The sequence below is a fragment of the Parasteatoda tepidariorum genome, chromosome 1 (assembly GCF_982258835.1).
Source record: "Parasteatoda tepidariorum strain Cologne lab strain chromosome 1, Ptep-v5.0, whole genome shotgun sequence".
Taxonomy (NCBI): Eukaryota; Metazoa; Arthropoda; class Arachnida; order Araneae; family Theridiidae; genus Parasteatoda; species Parasteatoda tepidariorum.
This window is the reverse complement of record NC_141755.1, coordinates 49,133,823-49,150,528: the sequence shown is the minus strand read 5'-3', so window position 1 is coordinate 49,150,528 and position 16,706 is coordinate 49,133,823. Positions and strand designations below refer to the sequence as shown.

At 28.4% G+C, this 16,706-nt stretch overlaps 2 protein-coding genes across 6 annotated transcripts in view; one reads left to right on the top strand and one right to left on the bottom strand.

The window, feature by feature from the left end:
* The window catches only part of LOC107449407 (uncharacterized), a 94,228-nt gene extending 90,043 nt beyond the window's left edge, over positions 1-4,185 (top strand). Inside the window, exons 4-8 of the mRNA XM_043052895.3 lie at positions 667-747; positions 1,191-1,274; positions 1,762-1,854; positions 2,190-2,273; positions 3,110-4,185. Coding sequence (XP_042908829.1) covers positions 674-747; positions 1,191-1,274; positions 1,762-1,854; positions 2,190-2,273; positions 3,110-3,239 — 465 coding nt within the window. The 5' untranslated portion in view covers positions 667-673 and the 3' untranslated portion in view covers positions 3,240-4,185. The remainder of the gene's footprint in view (positions 1-666; positions 748-1,190; positions 1,275-1,761; positions 1,855-2,189; positions 2,274-3,109) is intronic.
* Positions 1-16,706, bottom strand: part of LOC107449406 (zinc finger MIZ domain-containing protein 1) — a 225,176-nt gene that overhangs the window by 152,241 nt on the left and 56,229 nt on the right. For all 5 annotated transcript variants that reach the window (XM_016064918.5, XM_016064919.5, XM_043052737.3 and 2 more), the window contains one exon: positions 15,514-15,619. In XM_016064918.5, the coding sequence (XP_015920404.1) occupies positions 15,514-15,619 (106 nt within the window). The remainder of the gene's footprint in view (positions 1-15,513; positions 15,620-16,706) is intronic.

The following is a 16,706-nucleotide window of genomic DNA, read 5'->3' as shown; positions in this document are numbered from 1 at the left end:
TATATTTTGTGGCAGAATGGGTATTAGAGTTTCATATTATTAAATACTACGACATTTAAACAATTAAGATAAAATATAACTTTTTGAATTAAATTATTTCAATATATATTTTATTTAGAACATGTCATATGTAGCGAACATTTTAAATGTAAATGTTAATAAGAATTGTTAAAGTAAAATATGTTTAAAATAGATTCTTTTAACAATATTTATTACTTAATATTAGAATAATTTTTTTATTAACCCCTTCCTTCTCGCTCCCGTGAAAATGACCGGGTGAGGTTTCGCCCTTTATTTCTTGCTCCCGTGAAATTTCCGGGCTGGAGTGTTTAGTAGTAACGCTCCAATAAGAATAAAACTAATTCAGTTCTTTTGCCTGGAAAACATTTTATTTCTCATTTTTCACACCAGATGGCAGTATCAGGATATTTTTAAGGTAATTGTAGCTAGTTAGTTTATTTTAAACTAGATGTCAGCACTAATCAAATACTTGTATTCGGCAAAGTAGGCACTTTTATGACCGTTTTCTCGAAAATTAACCGATCGTTAAGGGCTTAAACAAGAATTAATCTTTATAATACCTCAAGTATGAATTAAGCAAAAAACTGATGAAAGACGACCATCTTGAGATAACTAAATAATGTAATAGTTTTATTTCTTTTTTAGCTACGAAATGCTGGGAGGTGATGGTGAGATTGTGTGTGAGGAGTCACATGTGACTTCTGATGATGAGAATGCTACTGATAGGTAATTTAAAGAGTCATTATCATAAAGAGATCATAATATCTGAGTTTAAAACTACTTTAAATATTTAATGAAAGTTATTGCATATTAGTACATACATCATAGCTATGCAAAAGAAAACGAGAGCAAAAAAAAAAAAATTTTTGAAATTAAGATTTTAATGCATTTGCCATTTTTGTTTAATGTCCCACCGGAATCATTAAAAATAATATGTAAAATTAGTAAATTAAAATAATTCGCTCAAGTAGATTAATTATTGGAATTTAATACTATCATAAACGTACAATGCATAAAAATATGCTTCAATTCAGTGCTAATATGCTTCAATATTAGTCAAAATATGCTTCAGAATAAAAAAAAGACTATTGATACTTTATTTTTTACAAGAAAATATGTCTAACTTAAAGCAACTATATAATGCAATAATGTCCTTTTTTTACCTTTAGCGATGAAATGGAAGAGCTGAGTGCTGAAATACAGCATTCTGAGTCATCAACAACTGATGAGGAAGATGTTGATATGTTGAATAGGTAATCTGTTTATCTTTTATCTTATTGTCATTGTATTAATTTTTTAGTGCGATTATAAATATATAATAATTTTCTATATAGTATATTGAATATATATATATATATATATATATATATATATATATATATATATATATATATATATATATATATATATATATATATATATATATATATATATATATATATATATATATATATTATTTATACTGCTATTTTCGCTTGATGATTTTCATTGTGGTATCGTTATAAAATAATTGGGAATATTTTTTTAAAAAGTACAAATTAATTTAACTTATTTTAAACAGAAATTAAAGAAATTGGAATGAGGAATAAATGTACACAGGTGCAAGAAAATGTGCTTCTATTTTTAATAATTAAATTTTTGCTACTATATTTTTTGATGAATAAAATATGTTAAACAAAGACATATAATAAGCTTGAGGTGTTAACTATATGATTTGAAAAATTCTTTTTTCATCTTTAGCGATGACTCGGTTGAGTTGAGCGCTGAAATGGAGATGAAAGAGTCATCTTCATCTGATGTTGTTGATGTTGTAGATGTTGCTATCGTGGATAGGTAATTTGAACATTTTTTATTTTATTTTTTAAGATCAAATTAAGTATTTTAAACAACATCTATAGATTAAATAATTTTTGAAACATATGTATTAGTATTTAAGTTAATTTTATTTTCATAATAATTTTTGTGTAATAATGTGTACAAAATGCATACAAAAATTATGAATGCTTTTGTATTAAGAGCCTTTTCACCTCCATGCCTGTTAGTATTTAAATGCGGGAGCGATGATTTTCGCATTGATGATTACACATTTATGCATCCAAGAAACCCTTTTTAAAAGAGAAGCTAACTTTTAACTACTATTTCATGCACTAATTTCATTTTTTTTTTAGCGGAGAAGTTGGAGAATTGCATACTGAAGTAGAACCAATAGAGTCAAACATGATTCTTGATAAAGAAAAGGTTCTTATAGAAGGGTAATTTAAATCATATTTTAAACTAACCTAAAATAGTCTTCAATTAATAAAGACGACAGAGTCAATTTAGGATGAATCAATATCGTAACTTTTATATTCAAATCCTTCAAAACACTGGCTTTGGCAAGCAAATAGCCTACATTCTATTCTATTCATCTCCAAATCAAATGGAGATTTGTTGCAACAATTTTTATGGGGTTTCAGTTAAATAGTAGCAGCATTTTAATCAGAAATGCTGAAATCCAATTTTATACCCTTATCGCGCATTATTATGTACCTCCTTTTACTATTGATCAACGTTGACAAATAACTTAAAATTTGTGTAAGGGTTTCTTTCCGGAAAGAAATCTCGTTTCATGAATTTATACTATTTAGACAAAAATTTAATATTAATGAATAAAATATAAAGAAAAAAGGAGGTGTGAACCGCAAGCTGGAACAGTTTAAATTTATGTCGGTAAAATGAGCGGTGAAAGTTCTGCCACCTGATGTTTAATTTTACTATCTTGAAGACTCCACATTTTTAAACTTTTATTTCTCAAGAACTATTTGATAAAACTCTTTCAATGTTTGTGCTTTGCCTTTTAAAATTTTATAGATTAAAATTGTGCAATGAAAATCAAAACACGAAATCAAAAATTGATGAGGTGTTCCGCTTCTTTTAAATTCTTACTTTTTTTCCCCTTGTTCATCATTTTTAATAATTAACGGTTCATTACTTTTAATAATTAACGGTTCATCATTTTTAATAATTAACTTTCAAAACAATAATCGACTGTCATCATCGATACTGTCATGATCTACTTATTTAGTTAAAATTTCTTCTTTAATTTCAGTAGTGACAGAAGTGGCCAATGCTGGTACTTCAAGATTGATTTGAGAGAGAAGAAACTTCTGGCCAAGTCCAATAAAGGTTTCTGTTACATCGTGAGACGCCTATTTTCTGGGTGTTTCAAACGGAAATAAACTGCGTGTACCCAAAATTAAAGATACACCGATTTAAGACTACCAAACTAGACGATATTTCCCGATTTTGTGACTCCAGAAACACCCTTTCGTGACTTAAAAGTATGCAATTCCTGACCTTGTGACTTTTTCTCGTCTCGATATATCCCAACTGTGACATTTACCGACTGTGACATTTACCGACTGTGACATTTCCCGACTGTGACATATCCCGACTGTGACATATCCCGACTGTGACATATCCCGACTGTGACATTTCCCGACTGTGACATTTCGAGACTGTGACATTTCCCGACTCTGTGACTCAAAACCTAGATATTACCCGAATCAAGACTTACCTAAACTAGACGAAATTTCTCGAATATGTGACTATAAAAGTATGAAGTAGTAACTGTAAAAGTACTGACTGTAAGAAATCGAAATTTTTAGACATTTCCCGATTGTGTGACTTTAAAAGTAGGCGACTTCATCTGCATCTGTGACTATGAACGTAGAATGCATTGCCCAAATGTGATACTCTTAAAATGGACTATATTGCCCCAATTGTGTGAATTTTAAAATAGACTATGCGCAATTGTGTGACTTCTTTAAATAGACACTGCACAGTTGTGTGATTTTTAAATGGACAATGCACAATTGGGTGACTCTTCGAAAACAAATTTTCTGATTGTGTGACTTTTCGTGACTGTGACGACATTTCCCGATTTAGACGACACAGCCTGAAAATGAAAATGAAATAAGTGACTTTTCAAAGCTTTCATTTTCTGACTCTCTGATTTCTAAATTAGAGATTACCAAACTGTATGACTCCTAAAATATATGACATTACCAACTGTATGACTACCGAATTTTACCACCTTTGATTGCGAAATGTTCCTTTATTTATTAAAACTGAATGTATGCCTGTAAAATTAACTTAAAGTACAATAAATGGAACATGGTTAAAGCTTTGTTATTTTTGTATTACTCTTATTATTAAGAATTATTAAATTAAAAATGCATGTCACTACTCTGCGTACTAAAGTTAAATAGCTTTAAAAAAAAAAAAAAGTTGGAGCCTCCGATTTCTCGCTTACCCTAGATACTGCCGAAGCAATCCATTTTATATCATTTAGCTCATTTCATTAATACGTTTTTCCTCAAGTTTATATATTAACAATCAAATGTACGTAAAAAAAATTATATTGCAGATTTTAATTATTTTTTTCTACGTACTTTGTATTGTTGCTTAATAATTTTAATTCTTTTGTCGTATTTTTATTATCCACAATGGGACGGAGTACCAATAGATTAGCAAAAAATCAAGTTGCTGTAATGGATTGATTTTCGCTTGTATGAAAACTCAATTTTACAGTTTAATTATTCTTTACTTAAACACATCATAAAAAGGAAAAAAAATTAAGATACTCAATCCAGGATTCCAATGAAGATAGGGCATAATTTATGCTACGAATGCTTAAAGCAAAACAACATGAATGAAGCACATATAACGATACATACTATGTATGTATAATTAGAAATTTGGATAATATGTATATAATATGCATATTATTTAAATTTGTAATTGTACATACTATATGATATATACTATAAATTATACATGCTATAAAATCATTTTGTATTATTTTATAAAAATGGTTTTTTGTCTAAACACAAAATGATAGAAAAATAGCGACAATAAACAAAAGGGTTGCAATAATAAAAAAAGGGGTTGAAAAGTAAGGGAAGGGGAACAAGCTTGTTTGTAGAACCGAAACTATAGTATGTCCATTTTCTGTACTTATATTTGTGCTTCATACCCGTTGTTTTGCTTTACTCTTTTGCTTAATCTTGTAACCTACAATCCAGCAATAATAAGTTATAGTTATTTTCATCGTCTATATATTATACAGCTGCATCCTCTAAATTTAGTCATGAATAATAATCAGACAGTGCCAGTTCTGATATATTTATTACTGAATAATATATATATTTTAAACATTTGTACAACTCTAGTAAAAGAATAACATGTAGCCCTTAATCCCATAGGACAAGGCATCAAACAAATGTTGTGGGTGCACTTTTCAGACCTTGAAAACAGCAATATTTTGGAAAAGGAATGTAAAAAAAAGGACCTACATATAAGAGCTATATACTTAACTAATTAAAAGAGCACGAACCACTCACACTTGTTTGTGTATTAATTTCTCAAACAGCAAAAGAATATTCATAATTCAAATCAACACTCCATAAACAGACTCATCAAGAGAGCAATAATGCCAAGGGACAAGATAAATAGAGCAACGATTAAAAAAAAAAAATGGGGACGAAATAAAGATAAACAAATAAAACAAAATAGTGAAACTCATTTGGCGACGTAACCTATTAATATTGGCGTGGCCCACCTCAAGTCAAAATCGTTTGTTACAATATTTCTGCAACAAGAGAATGAGGATTCGGCGCTCCTCGCATTATTTTGCTCGGCGGGATTCTAATTAGATTAGCGTGTTTGTGCCGCACACCCATCAGCAATGTCCGTAATTAGAACCGAGGGGTCCCCGTTACCATGGAGATGCGCGTGACGACCGGGAGGACGCATCTCGAGTCGATTACGTATTTCGACTGAACTGGGATTCAGTGTCAGCTACCGTAACGAACTTAATGGGGCCATTAATGCTCCGGACTAAAAGATGTCGGTGGCAGATTGAGTGATACGAGTTCGATGCCTGGAGAGCGGAGATCAAGTACATAAATTTACAGAAGGCCAGCTCTTTTCCAATGCGCATTCAATATTTCACTCCGTCAGATAAGCTAGCGGTTGGAAGGGAGAAAATCACTGGGTTTCAGCTGTTGTTTACCACACATTTACGTTAAAAATTGACTGAATTAAAATGAAACACACCCAATTAGATCTAGCTCCTTTTTTATATTTTAACTTACTTTTCGGAATGTAAATAAAAATACGTTGAAAATAACAACAAAAATATTTACAAGAGTTTTAATTCAACTATCCAAACGACACGGAGAAATTATACAACCAACTCCAACAGTTTCAGAACTTAAAAACGCTTCTAAAAATTTCAATAACGAAAGAGGACGAAAAAAATTAAAATGCTCAATTCAATTCTGGAAATTTACTGTTCGTATTCTAAACACTTCCTTAAAATATGTAATAACAGCGAAAAACGAAAAATTCCAAGCCTAATTTCAACTAATTTTTTAAAACATAATTAGTTCCTTAAATTTAGTAACTGTAACAGAATAAAAAAATTATTATAAGGGTCATTTCAACTAGTGAAACTTCCTAATCAGATTCTAAAAACTTCTTTCAAATAATTAATAACAGTGAAGAAAAAAATGAATTACAAGAACCAATTCAACTATTGAAAAAAATCGGATTCTTAAAATTTCCGCAAAAGAAAAAACTTAATCACAACAACTATTTCTACTATTGAATATACTATTCGGAATCTCAAAACTACCTTAAAATATTTAATAACGGTACAAAAAAAAATAATTAATTATAGGTGCCATTTCTACTATTGAAACTAACTGATCGGATTCTAAAAACTTCCTTTAAAAATTTGATGACAGTGAAGAACGAAATTACGAAATTTTCAACTATTATAGAAACTAACTATTCATAACCTAAGAATTTCATTAACAATTTGATAACAACGAAGAAAAAATAAAAACAATAACCAAGAACCCTTTCAACTAAATGTTAGCCCATGCTGACTACTAGAACTTACTATTTGGAATTTAAATAATTTCTCAAGAAAAATTAATAAACGACAATTAATAAAAGACATTCCAACTATTGAAACTTGCTATTCGAAATCTAAAAACCTTCCTTAAAAATTTAAATTTAAAAAAATGCAAACCAAATCCTTTACTATTAAAAAATTTATAGATTTCTAAAAAACAGACAAAGTGTTTTGCATTTAAACATGTTTGGATTGAAATTTCCCCTTATTACAAAGCTTTCTTATCGAGGAAAATTATTGTATTGGAAGAAAACACAACAGGTGACATGACGTCTTCGGTCTTCGCAAACGCTGGATTGGTTAGAAAAAATTTGGTAACAGTAAAAACTATGGAAATTAAAATTTATTATTTGGAATATAAACGATTTCCCAAGAAAAATTAATAAACGATAAAAACTGCAAGCTAGTTAACAATCTTTACTATTGAAATATAATATTTATTTGGAAACCAAAAATTTCCTTAAAATATTTAATAGGGTCGAAGAAAAAAATTACAAGAATCATTCCAATTATCGAAACCAACTATTCTAAAGTTAAAAACTTCTTGATTTAAAAAACTAAAATCCTTACTAAAGAAACTTAAAACAGATTGCATTTGTCCAAGTTAGCATGGAAATTTCTCAACGCGTAAGTTTCACATTCAATAACAATGGCGAAAAGTGGTGAATTGGCGCTCAGTTGGTTAAAAAATAGTTGCAGTGCAGTGTAGAACAAAAGAAAGTACGAATTAGAACCAATACAACTATTAAAACTTACCATTAGGAATGTAAAAATATTTTTTAAGGAATTTAATAGCGAAGAACTAAACAAATTACAAACTCGAACCTGAAGATTCTCAGAATCTTAATACGAAGGGTAAAGTATCAAAAAAATTACAAGCTAGAACCACTCCAACTATTGAAACTTACTTCTCCAAATCCATAACTCTAAAATGGTGGCCAAAGAATTTTACACGGTACAGTTAAAACAATTTCAACTATTAGGGTAGGTCAAGCATATATGGCCAACAAGGAGAAATGGCCAGTTAAATAATGCGGATTTTTTAAAAATATATTGCGCAAATAAAGTCTCGCAGGAAGCAGTTTCACTTGTCTATCAATTTGCACAAAGCATCGCCTTTCGCAAAAAGCATGTAAAATTTTATTTGCATCACAATTTTGATCCTCTGCAAAGGAGATGAATCCTCCGCTGGGGTAGCCCATCGATTTGTGCCCGAAGTCGATCACTTTAAGGTAGAACAGTTAAACGAGGACCGATACCGCCTACCCTGGAGCCTTTCGCAGGGTGATCAAAGTGGTCAATCACCCGCCCACTGATAGCAGACAGTGATCCTTGACTTCGGTGATTTACTGGAAACTGTGTCTTACGATTAGACTACTGTGGAACTAGAGTTGATAATATTATAATTAATAATTTTTTTAGGGTGGTCGAATACCTCAAAAGAAAAATAAATCCTTGACTTTTCCAAGCTGAATTTGCTTACTTTTTGTAACTGGTTGCATAAATTTTAATTATTAATTTTTCAGTTATGCCTCATTCTTAAGCATGAAAGGTGTTATAAAACTATAATAAATGTATATTATAACTATAATAAATGTGTTAAAAAATTATAATAACGTGCCATAAATGAAAAAAGGACTTCTCAAGCGAATTTCAAACATAAATTTATTCCTTTTCAAACCTTTGAGTACTTTAGTCAAATTTCCTGATTTTCCAAATCGATAAAAGTTCCTGTTCCGTGGCCACTCTAATCCAAGATTTTAAATAAAGTAGTAAACTAAAAATACTAACTAAAAATACTAACTAAAAATAACTCAGATTATTTATCCTTCTGTATCCCACATAATGCATTCTAATTATTGTACAAGTGCTTTAGATAAGGCAGTTTCTAAATTGTGACATTCCTTTTTTACAAAGCAAAAATAATTTTATAAGGCAATAAATCTTTACTACTTTCTTTACTTTACTTTCATTAAGAAATATGTTAAATGTTAAAACAATGCTTTGAGCAACCACAGTTCGATAAACAAATAACTGCAACAATCAGTAACATTTGCTTAAGCTCACTAAGCAATAGTAACTAGATGACTTTAATCTGTAAGATTTGGAGGGTTCTAGTTTTATATTAAAATACATAGATTTTTTTCAGAGTGAATATTATATACACATCATGTTAAGCAACGCTTAAAAATTTAATATGTTCATGCAAGTTATTTAGATAATTTTAACAGAAGAAAACAGAAACAGACATTTTCATTTTTATAGCTTCATTCTTTCTTTTTCGATTTTACGACATTTAATTCCCACAACGAAAGAAATAAACTGCCATCTTAAGAGAATTTACGCAGAAAAAAAATATTTACATATCAACTCCAAGTCGCGTGGGAGACATAAAAATTAAAAGAGTAAATAAACAAACGAGAAACGTGCCAAATAGAACATCGAATTGCTATTGCTCTGATTGAAAGCGCGATAGTCGGCATTCTTGTCAGTACGTTAAATGCCCGCGGGTGTGTATGCCAGGAATTCAGGAAGAGAAAAAAAAACATCTAGATAAAAAAAGGGGGTAAAAAAAATCTATCGATTTACTCATCTTCTAGACTCCACCCCTTTCCCCCACAGTGCAAGTATGTATACATATATCTATGTGAAAGAAGCTACAAATCAACTAAATAAAGCATCCGAACGTATCAGAGTATTTCGAAGAGAAAGTTGGAACGGTTATTCTTCACTCTTTTTTTTTATTCATTCTTTCGTTCTCTCATTGGCATCTTCAGCAGATGGGCGATCGCCAACTGCGGACCAAGGTGCAACTTTCCTCTTGTCGTCATGGCAACGGTGTATGGAGGAAAAGTATTTTCTGGAGAAGGAAGGGGGGATCTTGGCAGACCTTTGGCTGTTCACTTAACCAAGAGGGGGTGGTGATGCTGGGGATGGATTCCGGGGTTTCGTTGAGTATCTGAGAGTATAGCGATGAGAGGGGTTTGGGGGTGGATCGAGCGGGTGAGAGTACCTTAATGTCTGATGGGATGAGGGAAGACGAGAGGTGAGGATGAAAATTCTTCCATGTCCCGCATAGATGGGTGGAGAGAGTGTTATCACGGATGCGGGGGAGAGGGTTAGAGAAGTAGGTGATTGTGATTTCTTTTTTTTTTCTTCTTTTTTTTTTAGTTTGTATAATAAGATTTCACGAATTTTCTTTGGGAGAATAGAAGGTTATACAGACTTAGTAAATAATTATGATTATGAGAAATTTCTCTTACTAGATTAACTAAGTAAAAAAGATTGTTTTGTTATTTTGTGAGAGTTGTTTTGACGAAGAACGGTTATTTTTTATCGACAAGACTAAGTTTTCACTATTTTTTTTTAATTTCTAGCTAAACTACTAATGTTATATGTACAATTATTTAGTAATATATGGTCATGTTTTCTTTCCCTTAATAAAACACATGGTTTTGAGTCAAACAATAGGACAAAATAAAAACTGGCGCAAACATTTTACGAAAATTTGATTGAGAGTATGGTTTTTCATGTAAATTTCTGGTTTCTGAATTCATTTCAAATTGCTTCATAGCTAATAAAAAATAATTCCATAATAAAGTCGAGAATTTCCAATACTGTTAATGAATTAAAAATTAAATTCATTTTTGATGATTTAAAAAAATACTTGAATTTTTAGTCAAGTTAAAAGATTTGTGATAAAACTCTCTTGACCCTATGTGAAATATTTGTCCACTAGGAATAAGTAATTAGCAGTACGAATTTTTTCTTAATTTTGTATTTTTTAGCACTTAAGAGCAGAGACACTAAAAGTCGTTATAGATAATTGTAATATTTTATGATAAAAATTCTCCAAAAAGGCAAGACAGTGCAAAATAGTATAACTTAAGTTAAAACGTCCGAAAAAAAGCACTGAGTGTGCAGAATGAGCAGAAAAAGAGGGGGGGGGGGTGAAACCAATTACACTAAACAACTTTAGATCTAATAACCGAATCTTTAAGAACACGGACTCATTTTTAATGGTTCAAGGGAGCGACCTCAAATAAGCTTGTTAATTAGTGCAGACTACATTTTAAGTTACGAAATCAGACACAAAAACTTACTTTCTCTAAACAAACATAGTTTTTTTTACACAGATTAGACTACTATATAAATATATATATATATGTATAAATATATATATATATAAATATATATAAATATATATATATATATATAAATATATATATATATATATAAATATATATAAATATATATATATATATATAAATATATATAAATATATATATATATATATATATATATATATATAAATATATATATATATATATATATATATATATATAAATATATATATATATATATAAATATATATAAATATATATATATATATATATATATAAATATATATAAATATATATATATATATATATATAAATATATATAAATATATATATATATATATAAATATATATAAATATATATATATATATATAAATATATATATATATATATATATATATATATATATATATATAAATATATATATATATATATAAATATATATAAATATATATATATATATATATATATAAATATATATAAATATATATATATATATATATATATAAATATATATATATATATAAATATATATATATATATATATATATATATATATATATATATATATATATATATATATATATATATATATATATATATATATATATATAAAAGTTCAAAATGTACAGTAAACATTGAAAAAATTATTACAGAATAATGAAAAAAGACAAGAAAAAAATTATTAAAAAAAATAATAACAATAAATAAAAAAAAATTCAATAAAAATCCGGGGGGAAAGGGTATAATCTCTTCATCAGCTCACACGATTATATCAGCGAAAAGGAGTGCTTTCTAATATTGTATCAATATAGCTAAAGCAAAACATATCAATACAATAGTGTGAGGAGCACTAAAAATAACAATATATTAAACAATTATAAATGAATAAAAGCGTAAATTTTAAATGAAAAATTAATATTTATAACACAAACATTAAAACATTTACTTCATAATTACATATTAGTACATCAAATAGTAATTAATAATGAATTAAATAAATAAAAAATAATTGATTATGCAATGAAAATTAAATATTAAAATTTTATTTCAATTAATAAGTTTTCATTTATTATTTCTTTAACTTTGTCTTGTCATTCTATTTTGTAACAGAACAAAACCATTATAAATATATGTTAATTCAGTGCTTTTTTTTTCTCCTAATTATTTTTAAAAATATTTTGATAATATTTCGAAGCAAAAAAGTTACATCGTCATTCTAATATAGAAATGAAAGGGAATTGTACTGCACCGTCAAGTTAAATATTTATCTACATGATTTGTATAAATATTTCTACCTTCTTTTTTAAACCCTAGATGGCGCCATATTATGAAGAAATTTTTTAAGTTGTTTAATCTTCTTAGTTCATTGGAATCAACGAATAATTAAATATTAATTTGTTTTAATGTTTAGAATAAAATTAACTTTCTTAAATTAAATTTTAAAAAAAAATTTAAGTAAAAATATGTTATTTTTTATCGATTATTGTCACCAGAAAAATAGAACAAGAGAATAGGAGAACTTTTTTGTCATGATTCCTTCTATTTTAGACTCGTTTAAGTAGAATTATAAAGTTGATTTCGTAAAACTTTTTTTTTTAAATACACCAAAAAATAAGGATTGAATACATATTTTGATGTTTTAAATTTAAAAAATAAAATATTTTTTTGATAAAAAATCGTTTAAGATAATTTGGAATTTTCTTTCCTCAGTATGTTTATTTTTTTAAACAATTGTAATAAATTACTTTCAAAAGTTCACATCAAAAAAAAAATTATATTACTTTACATAGTCAAAATAATAAGTTTAAATAAAGATTAACTTGAATTAACAAACATAAAAATATTGAATTTTTTAGTTTACAATATTTATTTTATTTTTAAAACTAATATTTATGACCTCTGACTTTTACGAACAAGTCATCAATCATCAAATTTTACTAATTAAATATAGTAAATTCAAAAATTAAATATTAGAGAGAAATCTTAAAAGAATTTTTGTAAAATTTAAGCTTAAAAAGAGTCTAGAACATAAGGGATTTTACAAAAACTTTACAATGGATCTTACTCCCTTGAAAAATATAGTAATGCTTACACTTTCAACAATCTTTTAAAACTGGTATGTAAACAAGAAATATGAAGCACAATTCAAATGCAATTTAAGAATTATTGTGCTTTGGTAATGAAAAAATTTGAACTGGAACAACTGAATAGTTTTATAGAAACATTTAAAAATTTTATTCTTAAGAAACTGCTTAAATTTCTTTTGAATTTTTGATTTTATTATTTATAACTATTAAAAAATGGAAATTACACAAACAGTTTCTTCAGCGTGAAATCAGTACACCACGGTTTCACTAAAGTTGTTTTTTTCTTGTTAAATTGGATTTGTATGTCTTCCCCTTTAAAAACCTGGCATTGGTTACTGTAATTCTTCCAAAACGCATTCACACAATGTCTTAAACAATATAAACTCTTTCAGAAAATGATAAAAAGCAATACACGAGTTTCAAATAACGAAAAAGTAGTGAAGTAAGCAATAAGTAAGAGTAAAGTAGTGAAGTAAGTTTAAGAGTAGTGAATTAAGAAATAATTACATTTTAAAAGCAAATAAGAAATAATTACATTTTAAAAGCAAATAAGAAAAGATTTATTTAAAAGTAGTCCATTCTCAAATTATAAATTTCAAAAACTCGCATATACATAATGTCTTAATCTATATAAGCTCTTTCAGAAAATACTAAAAAGCAAAAGAAGACATTTAAAAAGCGAAGAGTAGTAGTGAAGAGTAGTGAATTAAGAAATAATTACATTTTAAAAGCAAATAAGATAAGATTTACTAAAAAGTAATCCATCTCAAATTATATACATTTGATATGTTATGCGGTTCACAAAATAAAAAACAGGATACTTAAATAACTTTTGATCTACTGTTCAGATTTTCACGTAAACACAGTCAAACATTCTTTGCGATTCAAAATATGCTAATTAGTACTGGTGATATTATAAGTTACGAAATTGGACATTGAAAATTTTCTATGCACCTAATTAATTCTTAATAATTACGAAATACACAAAAAAGCGAAGTTAACAATAACGAAACCAAACTTTCGACTTCTGTCTGAACAATTGGAAATATATTTTCCAGACTACGGCTACTACCATTTTTTTGAATGTCAAAAATCCGTTGAAAGAAAGATCTTTTTAAAGAAACATATGAGACAGATGAAGTACGCATTGGAATCTGATTTCTTAACTTTAAATTAGTTAACATACACACGGTTAGTCATACGAACCATTAAAATTACATTTCGGTACATGAAAATCTGACCACCAGATCACAAATTATTTAGGTTAACCGTACTTTATTTTGGGCACTACAAATAAGAATTTTAAAAACACTAAAGCAAAACTGTGGTATATAAAACAAAAATAAAGTATACGAAGGGGTTTCGTGTTTAACTATTCAGAAACTTTTAAAAGCAATTGAAAATAACAATACGTGCGACCGAAACTCTATTATTTGTTCACATAATGTGAAATTTTCAAAAAAATCTCGAATGAAAATTAAAGGGGTTGCGTGTTTGAAAAAAACTTATCTACGAGGAGAAGCTTTACTACAAAAGCACTGTTTAGTATTTATACGAGTTCTGGCTTGAGCATTCCGAACAATAAACTCACAAGTATACGTATACCGTAGTTAAAGAAAGAAGAAAAAATCTTGATGACGCTTATGTAGTTTGGCTTATGACAATTAAAGTAGTTTATGTAGTTTGGCTTATGAAAATTAAAGTGGTTGCGTGTTTGAAAAAAGCTTATCTACGAGGAGAAGCTTTACTACAGAGGCACTGTTTAGTATTTATACGAGTTCTGACTTGAGCATTCCGAACAATAAACTCATAAGTATACGTATACCATTGTTAAAAAAAAAGAAGAAAAAATCTTGATGACGCTTATGTAGTTTCGCAACAAAACAGCATCTACATAAACATTAATAAACTTTTTAACACTAAAATTTTATACACATTTTCCACATACCTGCAAACTTGAGCCGTGGTGGCTCAGGGGATAGAGCATACGCCTCCCAATGAAGTGACCCGGGTACGAATTCCAGCTGGAATTCAATCCCAATTGGGATTCAAATTTTGCACCTGGATCGCACCGACCACAGTGCTGGCGTAAAATATCCTCAATGGTAGGCGGATCATGGGTTAAAGTTTCCTTGCAGTCAAGTTAATTGTGAGAGGTTTTCGTGGTTTTCCTCTCCATGTAACCGAAAGGCGGTTTAGTTCCATCAAAAAGTCATTCACGAAGGCAAATTTCTTGATCTACGGGCTACGGAGTTGAACATTGGTAGTTGGCTGTTCAACGACGGTTATAAAATAAAATAAAATAAAATAAAATACCTGCAGATTTCGGAGAGAACTTTTCCCTTTGAGCTGCACAAACAGCGAGAAGTCGATAGCCAAGATCTAGATCGAATCCTGGTTGTTGTGATACCTGGCTGATCACCTGAATTAGAATAACAGTGTTTATGTATTCAGTTTAAATTTACTTTTAACATTTAAATTTTTTAACTCATTTCATTTTTTCGATTGTTTCGTGCATAAAAACGCTAACGTGGTGGAATATCATTTTAACTTCGACCACAAAATTGAAACAAACATTTATAATGAACGTAGACAATCTCTTTAAAGCTGTGGCATACCATTCAAAATCCTTTATTCTACGTAACACTGTGGTTCTATGAGCAGAAAAATTTGGTAGATTATAGATTTTGATAAATTCAGCGATAAAGAAATCAGCATATTATTATTAATATTTTTAAAAAAAATATTATTGGACTATTCTCGATTATTTAACTTTTTTTAAACTAAATTGTATAATTAAAATATAAATATAATTTTTAATTTTAAAATAGCGAAAATATACTTAGTTTCTTACGAAACTAGTGCAATTAGACAATCATAATGTTAAACAAAAAAACAATGAAATTATTTTTATTGTTTTTAAAAACAATTAAAAACTAAAAACAATTAAATTTCATTAATACATTTCTTCAAATTTGAAATTCCAAGTCCGTGTTTTTAGTTGAAGGCACAATCTCAATAACACTGAGGAAATTTTTTTTTGCATGGCATTTTTTTTAATGGATGGTATTTTTAGGTCATTGATTTCAAATTTGAAATAGCTATTTTTCTCAAAGTTTCTTTTTTTTTTTAAAATTACATCTAGTTTATCTTTTGTCGAAATTCAGTTTATTAACCAAACTAGAATTATTAGTAATTTATTAAGTATTATTAACTAGAATTTTAGTTCATCTTTTGTCGAAACACACAAGTTTGGAAATGTTACTTATAATAGAGGATCGCATAAATGTTGTGACAAACTTCTAGGGGAATTGGGAACAACAGAATTAAAATTGCATAGAACCCATGCCCGGATATACCATCATACGGGGCTAGGGGAGCCTTTAATTATGAACTGTTTCTTCGTGTGCTTCTGAACAGGTCATACTAAACAGTCTTCTGAATAGGAAGCACCCCTAGTAGCGCAGAACGACGTTTTCGGTCATGGGTTCAATTTTAATCCTGATGAT